This window comes from Cervus elaphus, chromosome 11, assembly GCF_910594005.1.
Source record: "Cervus elaphus chromosome 11, mCerEla1.1, whole genome shotgun sequence".
NCBI lineage: Eukaryota > Metazoa > Chordata > Mammalia > Artiodactyla > Cervidae > Cervus > Cervus elaphus.
This window is the reverse complement of record NC_057825.1, coordinates 33,380,365-33,393,639: the sequence shown is the minus strand read 5'-3', so window position 1 is coordinate 33,393,639 and position 13,275 is coordinate 33,380,365. Positions and strand designations below refer to the sequence as shown.

Sequence of the window (13,275 nt, the reverse complement as noted above, 5' to 3'; positions counted from 1 at the left end):
TTGTGGCCACTGGAGTCTTGTGACAGCACCAGTGCCCAGAGGAGCTTGTCTCGTGACTTGTGGTTATTGGGACGGCTCCCTGGGGTGCAAGGGGTTATGTCTCCCCTCCCACTAGGAAGGCTCCAAGTCAGTCAGGCCCTCTATCCCTGCCTCCTGGGCACTGACACCCACACTGGTGGCTGCTCTTCACCAGGAAGACCTGAGCCTCCAGCAAGGGCACAGCTCATGGCAAGCCTGGCTCACTTCCTGCTGCTCTGGTCTCCACGGGCCCTCCTCTGGGCCTGGACAAGAGGTGAATTTGGGGAATAGAGAAAAAGAGGGCAAAGGATTGTTGGATCAAAACCTCTAGAATCCCCAGCCAGAGCAGCTCAGTCATTGAAGACTCACAGACTGCCAGGAGGAAGCTGGCTCTGGGAAGATTTATTTGCTCTGCGACTCTGCCAAGTGAGATGCCAGGTCACAGGTGGAGCCCTCCCGCAGCCTGGATCGGCCCAGGAAGTAGGGCAGCCTGATGCCATACTGGCCTCAGAGGAAAAGGCAACAGAAGCCAGTGACGCCAGCCAGGGGCAGGGTGTGAGCCGGTGTCCGCTGCCACAGGGCACTCATACGATGCCATCAAAACCCTGCAGACCACACTTCTTGCCGGCCACCTGGCAGCCGAACCTCAGCGCCTCCTGCATGCTCTTCCCTGGACAGAGGGATGAGTGGCCAGGTCAGCTGGGTCTTCGGGACAGGGGCAGGCCCCAGCCCTGTGCCTCCTGCTGGGGTACTCACCCTGGGACAGGCTGAAGATGACCGCCGCGTTGAAGGTGTCTCCGGCCCCCAGAGTGTCCACCACGCGGGGCGGTGGGAAAGCGTCCGAGTGGAGCAGCCGTCCATCAGGGCCCAGCGCGTCGGCGCCCTCCTCCGCCCAGGCACAGACCAGTGTGGCCCTGTGACACCCTCCTCTCAGCGAGCTGTTAGCCCAGCCCTGGCCCCAGCCTCGTCCCCCTCCCGGGGCAGACCTGGATGCCAGGCTCCCTCACTCCTCACACCCGCACAGGGGCATGGCCTGACTTCTGCGAGCTCACCCCTTCCTCACGCGGCTATACAGGCCCCTCAGGGCCTCCTCTGCTGACCGGAACCCGAAGTGCTTGGCCACATCTTTGCTGACAAACACCTGTGGGCAGTGGAAGAGAGGCTGATGGTCACCTGAGCTCTAGCCCCAGCTGTCCCATACCACCAGCCGCCTGGCATTGATATTATAACGCTGCTCCTCCAACATGGCCGCCTAAGCCCTCAGGTAGCGTCCCGCTGTACCTCACAAAAGGTTTTCTCACTCGCTCAAGATATGCTGGAAAAGCAGCCATGTAAGCTGTAACACAAAAGTCCCAGATCAACGAATCGCCTCACAATTGAAAACCCAGGGCGGGTCTTGAGCGCCATCTTGGGGTGCAGTCTACCATGAGCGGGTTAAATCACAGCTCTCGGGAGGGTTTTTGTTTTGTTTGGCTTTCCTCATACAACTGTGCCCTCTGATTTCTTCATCTTTAAAACAAAGGGCTGGGGGGTTCTAGAGCTTTCTTAACACCAGCTACACATTAGAATCACCAAGGAGTTTTATTAAAAAATACTTCAGGCTCCACCTCTATCAACCAAATTGGGTAAAAAAAAATGAGGGTGGGGTTCAGGCATCCACATTTTTTAATGTGCAGCCAAGAGCCCAACCTGCTTCACTATGGTGCTAGGATTACCACCCAGATTCCATTTATGTTCCAAGTTTACATGGGCAAGTCCCCTTCCCATCCTCCCTAACCCACTAGTGGCTCCCAACCCATAGCTGGAGGGCACCTTGGAGAATGGTGCCATCCTGTCATTTGATAAGAGGAAAAGTCAGGAGGCCCACTGAGGAGAGGCTGGCCCTGTGGCTGGCTGTCCTGGCCTTGTCCAATCCCTCTGAACATACCCATGAGCCCCCTGGGGTGGAGAAATTCTACTGCTTGCTTACTGTTGAGGTCTGTGCAAGAGCCCAAAGCAGGGAGTCTGTCTCTTTGCTTTGCCCCCACCTGCCAACATCACCATGTGTGAAAGGCAGGACAAGGGAATACTCAGACTCCATTTAAGAACCAAATTAAGCTGGATGTGGCTGGGAGCTGGGGGGAGTGTGTGGGGTGGGGGGTGGGTGCTGCAGGGGACACTTACCACATCTCCATAACCAAACAGCTGGTACAGCTCCTCACGCGGCTTCTCCACCTCCACGGACACCTGGATCTTGCCCTCTGGAGGCTGCCTGGCATTGTGCTGTTCTATCCGCTGCAGCATCTTCACCTGCTCTGATGCATTCCGGCCCTGAAGCAGAACAGGGTAGGGCAGGCAGCTCAGGACCAGCCGGGCTCATTCTTCCCTTCCTGCTGGAACTATGGGTGATAGGGGGAGAGGGGCCAGGGCTTCTGGGCTGGAACTCATCCTAAATCTCAGAATTCCAATGCTGTTATAGACCTTGGAGACCTTATCAACCAGCCCTCCCATTTCACAGATGAGAAGACTAAAGAATAAAAGAGACTTTCCTGGGACTTCCCTGGCAGTCTAGTGGTTAAGACTCAGCACTCCCAATGCAAGGGACATGGGTTCAATTCCTAGTCAGGGAACTAAGGTCCGATATGCTACACAGTGTGACCAAAAAAGAGAGAGACTCTCCTAAGGACTACAATAAATTAAATGACAGAGCTAGAACTAGAACTCAGGATCTCAAGATCTCCTTCCATCTAGACTCCAAAACTTCTCTTGGAATGAAGACTCTAGTTCCCTTTATTTGGGAGCTGGGTTGGGGCCTCTCATTCCTGCCTTCCCCAGAGTTAACAGATCAGGTCTCCCATGGCCTGGCTCCTGCCAGAGGCTGAGTCTGGAGGAGGTGGGTCAGCCTGTAACACAGAAATCACCAGACTTTGCCTAGAGCCAGCCTCCCACTTCTGGTGCCTGTATCCTGCTGTGTGATCTTGAGGACATCACTGAATCTTTCTGGGCCTCAGTTGCCCACCTGAAAACATAAATGAGGACGGCGAGGGGATGGGTTGGGCAGTGCTGGGCTCATTTATCTCTAAGGAACCCCATGGTTTGAAAACCAAGGAGGCAGAACATGCGGAGGGGCTGGAAGGTCGAGGTCCTCAAAACACAGGTAGGGCAGGGCTTGCCTCAATGTGGATCCACTTGAACCGGGTCAGCTCAACCTTCTCAAAGTCTTTAGCAGACACATCTGGCAGGTTCCTGAGTCACAGGACAGAGAAGGTGCAAGGTGAGGTCAGCCAGAGCCAGGATCTCTAACTCGTTGCTAGGGCCCCTATGCCTGGCACTGCCTGCAGCATGGCAGGAAGCTGGATCTATAGCACACGCCTCTGAGGTTCAGCCCTGGAACAGACCCTGTTCCAGGCTAAACTTGAGACCACTCCTTACCCCACTGAGCTCCATCCAGACAGGGGACTGGAAGCAGTTTCCTAGAGTGCCCCTTCCTGTGTTTGAGGCTGTGATACTATCTAAAGGCAAATTCATCCACCGCATTTGTCCAGTAAGGGGCCAATCTACATGCTTTGGAGACCACAGCTCCCAAATGCTCTAACAGCACCAGGGACTACAATTCCCAGAATTCCTCTTGCCAGCAGCCCGCACAGCTCCCAGCATGCAGTGTCCCGGGAAACTACAAAGGGGACCGCCATTCTTCCCAGAGCTCAGGTCTGGTCCTACTCACTTCTGGCTGCCCCAGCAGTGTCAGCACCACTGTCCTGAGTTTGGCAGCTCCATGTTATGATCCTGAGATCAAGGTTGGTGCTTGAGGATGAATTTATTTTTAGCTGACTTAGGTGTGGAAACCTGGGAAGGGTCTGCGTTGATCTTCCTTAGTCAGAGACCTACACACAGCCAGTGTTCTCCCATCCCTGTTCTGCACTGAATCCTCCCTCGATTTAACTAGCTGCCTAACTGTGTCCCTTCCGAGGTGCTTCCCCATTGATAAATGGGGCTGACCCCTAGCCTACCAGGCCTGCTGCAGCTGGAGATCACGTGTGTGGATATGCCTGGACCGAGGCCAGGAGGCAACAGACAGTTCTCCTTGGAGCTTCTCTCCCTCCCTTCCTGTGAATACCCATATTGTGTCCCTGATCAAAGTTGCTATAGAGTGTTGCTTAATGGGCAGATGGCCAAGCGTTGCCCAATGGGAAGATTGCCTCTAGCGTGTATGCCTACCCACTCATTCGTTGGGACACAAAGAGCCCAGGGCCACTGGTTACAAATCTTGTCCTAGAATGACTGCCCCTCCCCCAGACCCAGTGGTTATGCTAGGCGGTAGGGTCAGCCGGAACCCCAGGGCAGTTGGGCTTGGGCCATCTCAGCCCTAAAAGAGTACCTGGCACACACACACTAGGTTCTCAGGAAACTAAACCTCTGAGATTTTTCAGGAGGGAATCTGGGAGAGATGTCTCTCCCTGGCAGCCTGGGACCCTAAAATGAACCCCCCTACCAGGTTAGCAAATCATCAGATGGCCCTTATCTGCTGACCCAATGTCCCTCTTTCCTCTTTCAGCAATGGCTGTGGATGTATGTGGCATTTGGTCTAGCCTCATTATGCTGGACCCTTGGGAGTGGCTCATCTTTTTTGAATACCCAAACCCCAGCTCCTGGTGCCATGCTGCAGGCTGGCAACCCTGGAAACTCCAGCGTGCCCTCTTCAGGGATCAAGATGGTTTGAATCACATCTCCCATCCCCCTGCCCTCAGAACGACTTACCCACCCCCACACCCAGGCTTCTGATTGGCTAATTATGGAGGAATCACATCACAAATTATATTTTGTATAGGTCTGCCTGCCCCTTCTTGGTGTTGACCAAGGCTAAGTCTCCAGGCAGAGCAAAGCTCACCCCTTCCCACCTCACTTGTCCCCTAATTGAAAACAATTCCAAAATCACTGAACAGTATGACATAGGGACAATTTCCGGTACAAAGAGGGAGGCCACAAAGGGCAGGCAACTGGGATGCCTGCGTGGCAAGTGAGGAGGCTGATTGGTGGGCTATGGCGGGCCAGGCCAGGGGGCCTTACGTGTCGTAGAGTACAATGGTACGGGAGCCATTGGAGTTGTTGACGATGCAACAAGAGCACGGGGTCTCCCCTCTGCTCTGCCAGGCCACCTGAGACACGTCCACGCCCCGCTGCCTGAAGTCAGCCGCCAGGAAGCTTGGTGGAGGAAGCCCGAGCCAAGGGAAGGGCAAGGAGACACAGATTAGAGACTCCAAGTGGCCCGGGCCTTCTAGACCTTCCAGTGGGGAGCGGTGCTTCCAGTGGGGAGCATACAGGCATCAGAGAGGAGGGTCCTGCTCTGGGGGCTGAGTGATAGTGGCGGCGGCAGCTGGCAGGGTGCAGACAGGTGTACAAACCTGTAGGCATGTAGGATGGTGCGGCTACCGCTGGCCTCGCTGATGATGACTGTAGAGATGGGGACGGAGCCCGTGGTCTGAAAGACCATGTAGCGGAGGTCCACAGAATAGCGGCGAAGGTCATCCAGGACAAAACTGCCAGGGCAGAGTAACCCGGGGAGGCGCAGTTCGGCGGGGGTTTGGGGATTAGAGGGTAGGTGGTGGGGCCACTGGGGACCCTGGGGTGCAAGCAGAGAGGCTAGGAAGGGACTGGGGTTTGTCACAGGCTTGGGGGGCGGGCAGGAGAGGTGGGAGAGCATGGTCAGAGCTCAGGATGGAAATCCTCATGGACATTCTTTTAGGTCCTGACTGACCCTGGCCTTCAGTCTGATTCAAGCAGGAAAGATTTCACTAGATGGGGTGGATTTGGGGACTGAGGATATGTACCCTATTTGAACCAAGAAGGTGAGGGCACTGTGGCCTGCACCGTTCAAGGCAAGGCAGTATTAATAATTACAAGGTGATACTTTTTTCCCCGGAATTCCAGTTGAGCTATTTCAAATCCTAAAAGATGATGCTGTGAAAGTGCTGCACTAAATATGCCAGGAAATCTGGATAACTCAGCAGTGGCCACAGGACTGGAAAAGGTCAGTTTTCATTCCAATCCCAAAGAAAGGCAATGCCAAAGAATGCTCAAACTACCGCACGATTGCATTCATCTCACACGCTAGCAAAGTAATGCTCAAAATTCTCCAAGCCAGGCTTCAACATTATGTGAACCGTGAACTTCTAGATGTTTAAGCTGAATTTAGAAAAGGCAGAGGAACCAGAGGTCAAATTGCCAACATCCACTGGATCATCGAAAAAGCAAGAGAGTTCCAGAAAAACATCTATTTCTGCTTTATTGACTACACCAAAGCCTTTGACTGTGTGGATCACAACAAACTGGAAAATTCTGAAAGAGATGGGAATACAAGACCACCTGACCTGCCTCCTGAGAAATCTGTATGCAGGTCAAGAAGCAACAGTTAGAACTGGACATGGAACAACAGACTGGTTCCAAATAGGAAAAGGAGTACATCAAGGCTGTATATTGTCACCGTGCAGATGACACCACCATTATGGCAGAAGTGAGGCTCTTTAGAGCCTCCTGATGAAAGTGAAAGAGGAAAAAAAAGGTGGGGGGGAGAAAAGAAAGTGAAAGAGGAAGAGAGTGAAAAAGTTGGCTTAAAACTCAACATTCAGAAAACTAACATCATAGTGTCCAGTCCCATCACTTCATGGCAAATAGACGGGAAACAATGGAAATAATGAGAGACTTTATTTTGGGGGGCTCCAAAATCACTGCAGATGGTGACTGCAGCCATGAGATTAAAAGACATTTGCACCTTGGAAGAAAAGCTATGACCAACCTAGACAGCATATTAAAAAGCAGAGACATTACTTTATCAACAAAGGACTGTCTAGTCAAAGCTATGGTTTTTCCAGTAGTCATGTATGGATGTGAGAGTTGGAGTATAAAGAAAGCTGAGCACCGAAGAATGGATGCTTTTGAACTGTGGTGTTGGAGAAGAGTCTTGAGAGTCCCTTGGACTGCAAGGAGATCCAACCAGCCCATCCTAAAGGAAATCAGTCCTGAATATTCACTGGAAGGACTGATGCTGAATCTAAAACTCCAATATTTCAGCCATGTGACGTGAAGAACCAACTCATTTGAAAAGACCTTGATGCTGGGAAAGATTGAAGGTGGGAGGAGAAGGGGACGACAGAGGATGAGATGGTTGGATGGCATCACCAACACAATGGACATGAATTTCAGTAGGCTCCGGGAGTTGGTGATGGACAGGGAGGCCTGGCATGCTTCAGTCCATGGGTCGCAAAGAGTCAGACACGACTGAGCAACTGAACTGAACTTTGTCTCCCGGTTCCCTCTGCTTGCCCATCCCCCCGTACTCCTCTTTTGGAAGTCCTTCCCGTCCTCATGTGATTGCTCTCATTCCACACCTGCCTTCAAGATGCACAGCCAGGAGGTGGTGCTGCCTTCGCGGGGGCCAGGGGGCCCGCTCACTGCCCTTACCTTCCACAGCATGGTGAGCCCTCCCAGTGCCTGAGGCCCCTCAGTATGGGTCCAGAACTCCTGCTCAGAATCCCCTCTGATCAGAATGAGTTGTGGGGGCCGTCCCTCGGGAAGACTGCACCAGCAGAACAAGGAGACCACCCCACCCCTCCCAGCTCTTTGGAAATGCAGAGTCCTGTCACCAGGAGCTGGCAACTACACCCAGTAGTGTAGCCACCATCCTGGCCTTTCTCCCTATGACTGGACCCCACTTTCAGCAACAGCAAAGCTGGACAATACAGATTGGTATAAAGGTACCACATCAGGGCCTCTTTCTTTGTGTTACACCTTAAGGATCCTTTAAACAGTAGCTTTCCCAGGTGGCTTAGATGGTAAAGAATCTGCCTGCAATGCAGGAGACCCGGGTTCGATCCCTGGGTGGGGAAGATCCCCTGGAGAAGGGCATGGCAACTTACTCCAGTATTCTTGCCTGGAGAATTCCATGGACAGAGGAGCCTGGGGGACTACCATCTGCGGGGTTGCAGAGTTGAACATGACTGAGTGACTAACACTTTCCCACTGCATGGATGGAAAATATGATTTGGTTTGCCAAATAACTTTTTGTGCCCACAGTGCCAGGCATATGGTAGGTGCTCACGCAGTGTTTGTTGAGCATGTGGGGAGAATTTGGAATGGCACACTTATCAGCATGACTACTACTCAAAGTCGGGCCCACCACCCAGAGCAAGAGGCCCGGTCTCGCTCTAGCTGGGAGGAAAGGCAGCTTCTGAAGAGGGTTGGCAAGTAAGCGGCTGTTGGCTCTGGGTCCCTCTGTCCCACCCCAGAGGGCAGGCTCTAGCCCCATTATTTGCTCCATGCCAGTTCCTAAGGAAGGGAACCTGGCAGCAACTTGGGGCTGGGCTCTAACAGTGTTCAAAGGGCTATACTTTTCAGGCCAACAAACTGGCAGCCTGCCCCTGTGCCCACAGTGGGCAAAGTGTGGGCCTCACCTCCTGATAAGTGCTTGCTGAGTCGGCAGTGCCAGGGGTCAAAGGGCTCTTGAGTCCCTGCAGCAGCCAACACAGAGCAAGTGCATGGGCCACTATGGGTGGCAGCCTTCTGGCCGATGGGAGCATGGGTCTGGGCCCAGTTTTAGCACGTGGCATTGGGGTGTCCTTGGGCAGGGAGCTCTCACTGCTTCAGTGAACAACAGGGACACAAACACTGGCCCTGCCCCCTCAGTTAAGGAAGAAACTGTGGGCCGGGACCTTGGGGCCACAGATGCAGGACATCCCGGAGGGAGGGTGGGTATAGCATGTCCCTAACTGCCTTCTGCCACAAGCACAGGCAGGACAAGGAACATGAGAAGGGCAAAGTCACATCCACCGCGGACAGTCTGTTGGAAGCAAGGAAGGAGAAGGTGGGAAGCTGAAGCAGGCTCCAGGGAGTGGCCAAGGAAACAGACTGTGAAAATGAAACCTTAACAAGAGCAACATTAATGACTGAGCAGCAGATAAGCCACACCAGGGAGAGTCTGGGATGCTGGTCCTCCACTTCCCGACTACCACCCCCCCACCCCGCACCACCACCCATTTCTGGAGGTCACAAACCATTTCTGAGAGACTGTCCACCCAGGGCCAATGCTTTCTTCTCCCCCCACCCTGAGGGCCGCCCTTCCCTGCTCCCACCACTCACTCGGCAACGTGGCCCGGGGCCAGCGAGCCCATGAAGGCGCAGGGGGCTCCAAGCAGAGAGAGGACGGTGCAGGAGTTGGATGCGTTGCCCCCACGCTGCCATCTCTGGGACAAGCACCTGCAAAACACAAGGAGGGTCCCTGCAGCTCCAGCAGACTGAGCCCTGGGTGGGGCTGCCAGAATGAAACAGCCAGGAGGTCCCCCTCAGAGAGCATCCAGGCCAGCCTTAGGCTCAGTGAAGGGAAGAGGCTCGGGTGAGGACCAGATCTGTTCCCCAGCCCAGGCTAAATTCAAGCTCACAGTGATTAATATCTGTCTCCCACTATTCTTATGACATCAGGAAAGCAGTCCCTCGGTATCATCACAGTTTGAGGGTTCCACTGCCTCTAGGTTACCTCCTCCTCTGTAACAGTGACCCAGTTCCCCACCTTCCCCCTCCTCCCATCAAGCCTCCTCCTTGACAGCTGCCTCTTCCCAAAGGTGGCAAATCTACTGCTGCTCCTGTCTTAGGAGAGCCCATTTCAGTAATAACTTAGACTAAAATGATTAAGACAAGAAGCAAACCTGGACACTATGATTATTTAAGAAGGTGGGGAGGAGGGGGGGTTGCATGGTAACTTTTACTTCTCAAAAGTTAAAAAAGACTGTTGAGTGAAGACAAGTGTTTCTCCATCTTTTTCTTTTTTTCAGCTTTATTGAGATGTAATTGACACATAACATTCTGTAAGTTTAAGATATATGTGTATACTGTGAAATGATTACTACAATAAGGTTAGTTAACACATCCATTCCAGCACATAGTTGCCTTTTATTTTCCTTTGTTTTTTTCCATCTTTACTGAAAATCTAACAAAAGGAAACTAAGTCAGGATACACCTGATGGGCTGTCATCATCAACAACAAAAATGATAACTCACGCATATACAGTCAAAGCACTGGAATGATTTTTCATTTGTGTTCCAATAATACTGTGAGGTAAACAGTGCAGGCTATTATTTCTATTCTTCCAGTTTCAAAAAGGATAACAATAATAACTGGTAGCTTATCATAAGGGGAACAAGCACCAAAGAACCACTAATTAAGAGAAATAAATGAAGTAGAATTTTTAGATTAAGGTCTATTTGTACACAAAACTTAACACAAGTTCCCTTTAGCCTTTGGAAAAGGGGGCCATGATCCCATGAGAAAGAAGGATACTAATCTGTAAAGGATCCAACATTTCTCAAGCTATGAGCTTTAGAGAAATTTTGCTGCTGTGAAGAGAGGAGAAGCCTGGAGGGACTGGATTTGCTCAGAGTCACACCAACAGTTAAGCACAGTGCTGATACCAGAACTCAGGTTTCCTGACCCCAAACCACTCCAAATACTTTGTATTTTTAACTGGGTCCCAGCCTGAAGAGGTTTCAGAGAAAGGGGCTATAACTTTACTCTGTGGAAACCCTTCAAAGTCACACGGATGCCCAGCTTTCTGTGCAGAAACGCTCTGCTGAGCATGAAGATGCTTTCTGGAAGGCCCTTTAGGCTTGGACTCTGAGAGGCCATGCCATTCCTCAGGGGTCTGGCCGAGTTCCAGGTGGCACCTCCTGAGAGTTCTCCGCTGCCCAGGGAGAGAGCCTGGGACAGGAGGGGCTGAGACGCTAGGAAGGCCTGGGTCCCCACTCAGGTCTGCCCATCTGGGAGGCACAATAGAGTCCAGGAGCTGGGCTGGATGGGATGGGTGCATGGGAGAGAGGCCCTGAAGATAAGCAAACTGCTCTGCAGAGGAGCGGAACCATGGGTCTGGGGAATGGGGAGGCACCCCCTGAAGGGCAGGGGGCATGGAGGACATGGGAAGGGTCTCTTCAGAGAGGCACCTCGCTTAGTGCCCACCTTCAGAACTGGCCCCCATCAGGGGGACTAGCAGGCTCTGGTCCCAGCCTCCTGACAAGCAAGCTTAAAGGGACTGGGACTCAGCTCTAGTGGAGCAGGCACTCTGGGTTCCCCCGAGGTCCCCCACAGTTCGTGGAGAATCTGTAGCCCTAGAATTCACCGTGCTCCTGAGAGTAAGCCTATCCCTCACTGTGTACCAAGTCCTGGGGCCGGCTTGACCTTGGTAGGTGGGTGAGGTCCATACAGCAGCACACCCTTGTGCCCAGGCCCCACTGTCCCTTCACCCTCTGCCAGGGGCTCTAACGTCTGGCAAACGAAGCAGCCCAAAGCAAAGGGTCACCTCCATGAGATGGGCAGCACCAAAGCAACAGGGAGCACCTGAGAGGGTAGAGGGCTGGAGACCTAGAATTAGGACACATGAGTTTTACTACTGCTCCGCCACTCCTTAACTATGTGACCTCTTACAAAAACTGTCTCATTTCTCCAAATACTTAGCTTCCTCATCTATAAAGAGAGAACGGGACTGATCCTCACATGCTTCCCATGGGCTGCTGTGAGGAAAGCATGTAATAACTCCTGTGATAGTGCTTTATGGACCCAAGGCCTGAAGAGCTCCCAGCGCTCTCCCCTCAGTGAGCCTCATGGTTACTGGCACTGTAGTGTCTTCCTGAGCTCAATCTTGAACTCACTTTTTGTCCAGTTCTTGGCTGAGACAACTGAGAGCCAAGAGGCAATTCTTCTCTGTATTCTGAGCACTAGACTACCCCAAGAGAAAGTCCCAGATTCCACTGCATTGGAGTGTCTTGGGATGACAGTGTAATGGTGCGGCTCTTATCAAGAGTAAATATAGGAACCAACAAATGACTCTTCAACTTCCACCAGACAACCATGAAGGGTGTTTTCCACTATGTTGTTCACCGAGTACTGTAAAAAGGACTTCTGGTAAACTCCTTTTGGAATTCAGCACAAGGAAAAAGTCTGTATGGCTCATGAACCAGCTAGACCATAACTCATAGCATCTCCAAATTTGCCTGCAGTGCCAGCAAGCCCTGAGCTACAAAAAAGCTCAAAAACCATGGTTTTCAATGTTTTTGAACTGTCTAACTGCACATACTTCTTATTGTAAGCTACCTCAAAAACACTGTTTAAAAGAAACAGATGAGATCTATAAGTGGTAAATAAATTAGAAGTAAATGCTGGTGATAGGCACGTGCACAGGTCTCGTTAAAAAGGAAGGCACTGCTTTTGCACCTTCCTAGCTGTATGCCCTTCGGTGAAGTCACTGTGTCTCTCAGGGTCTCTACTTGCTTAGTCTACTTGGTAAAATGGGGATAATAGTGTCTGACAGGTCCCAGGATTGGAAATGCGAAGTGGAGAACACAATGCTATCCAAAGAGCTAATACTGGAGCTTAACACTAAAGGCCTCAATTCTTTCCCCAGGTCCCCGGCAGAGGGCATGAGGCACCGGCTCCCAAGGCGATTCACAGCCTCGCTGCGGGGCCCCGGCTTCGCATCCCTGCAGTCTTGGCCGCCTGGCACAACGCGGGGCTGCAGCGGCCCCTGGGGTCACCAAGGGGCCCGGGCGCCCCTACCTGCTGTCCGTGTCCTCCTCTGGGTATTTGTCCATCACATTGATGATGTCCAGCACCACTAGCCCCACGCACAGAATCTGTTTCTCTTCCATGAGGCTGCTCCCGGAGCTTTCTGCCCACCTGGCTGACGGGTTCCTCCCTGGTTCTGCCTCCTATCCGGGTGAATGGTGTCCCGGCTCCCAGAGTCTGGCTCCTCCTCCGCGTTCGGAGCTCCTCCTCCAGGGAGCCTCCGGCGGCGGCGAGGGGTGCCGTGGGATGCAGGGGACGGAGCGGGGCCCTTGCTCCCCAAGACCACCCACTCCAGCAGACCTGGGAGCACAGACCCCGAGGTCTCGGTACCCGGTCTCTCCTTGGCAATCTGCGTGGCCCAGGAGATGATACGTCTTACACTTCTTGCCCTCAGTTTCCTCACTTGTCAGACGAACTCTGAGCTGATGCAAAGCTCTCTAAAGCGTAACTAGGCAACCTCCTGAACGCCAAGAGAAAGTACAGCAGAAGAGCATCCCATGCCCCGCCCGCTCCCGCACCAGCTGATCTCTCTCCAGACCCCAGGCCCGCGGGGTTGAGTCGGGCCTCGCAGCTGCGGCCTGACCCGCAAGCATCCCCAGCCGCGACTCGCGCTATCCCGGCTGCCCCGCCCCGCCCCCGAGGTCGGGCCAATCCGAGGCCGAGGCCTCGCCTCTGCC

General features: G+C 52.9%; 1 protein-coding gene across 5 annotated transcripts; it reads right to left on the bottom strand.

The window, feature by feature from the left end:
- Positions 1-391: 391 nt before the first annotated feature.
- KHK (ketohexokinase) lies at positions 392-13,211 on the bottom strand. 5 transcript variants are annotated; one of them, XM_043917402.1, is made up of 8 exons: positions 12,590-13,211; positions 9,130-9,246; positions 5,400-5,534; positions 3,171-3,243; positions 2,182-2,328; positions 1,071-1,159; positions 775-932; positions 392-688 (listed from the first exon to the last, which is right to left on the bottom strand). In XM_043917402.1, the coding sequence occupies exons 1-8, from the start codon at positions 12,679-12,681 to the stop codon at positions 603-605; spliced, it is 897 nt and encodes a 298-aa protein (XP_043773337.1). In that variant the 5' UTR covers positions 12,682-13,211; the 3' UTR covers positions 392-602. The 5 variants fall into 5 exon arrangements, with proteins under 5 accessions (XP_043773337.1, XP_043773336.1, XP_043773335.1 ...); XM_043917401.1 differs by lacking the exon at positions 5,400-5,534 and adding an exon at positions 5,065-5,199; XM_043917400.1 differs by having other exon boundaries at positions 392-932.
- Positions 13,212-13,275: the final 64 nt, after the last annotated feature.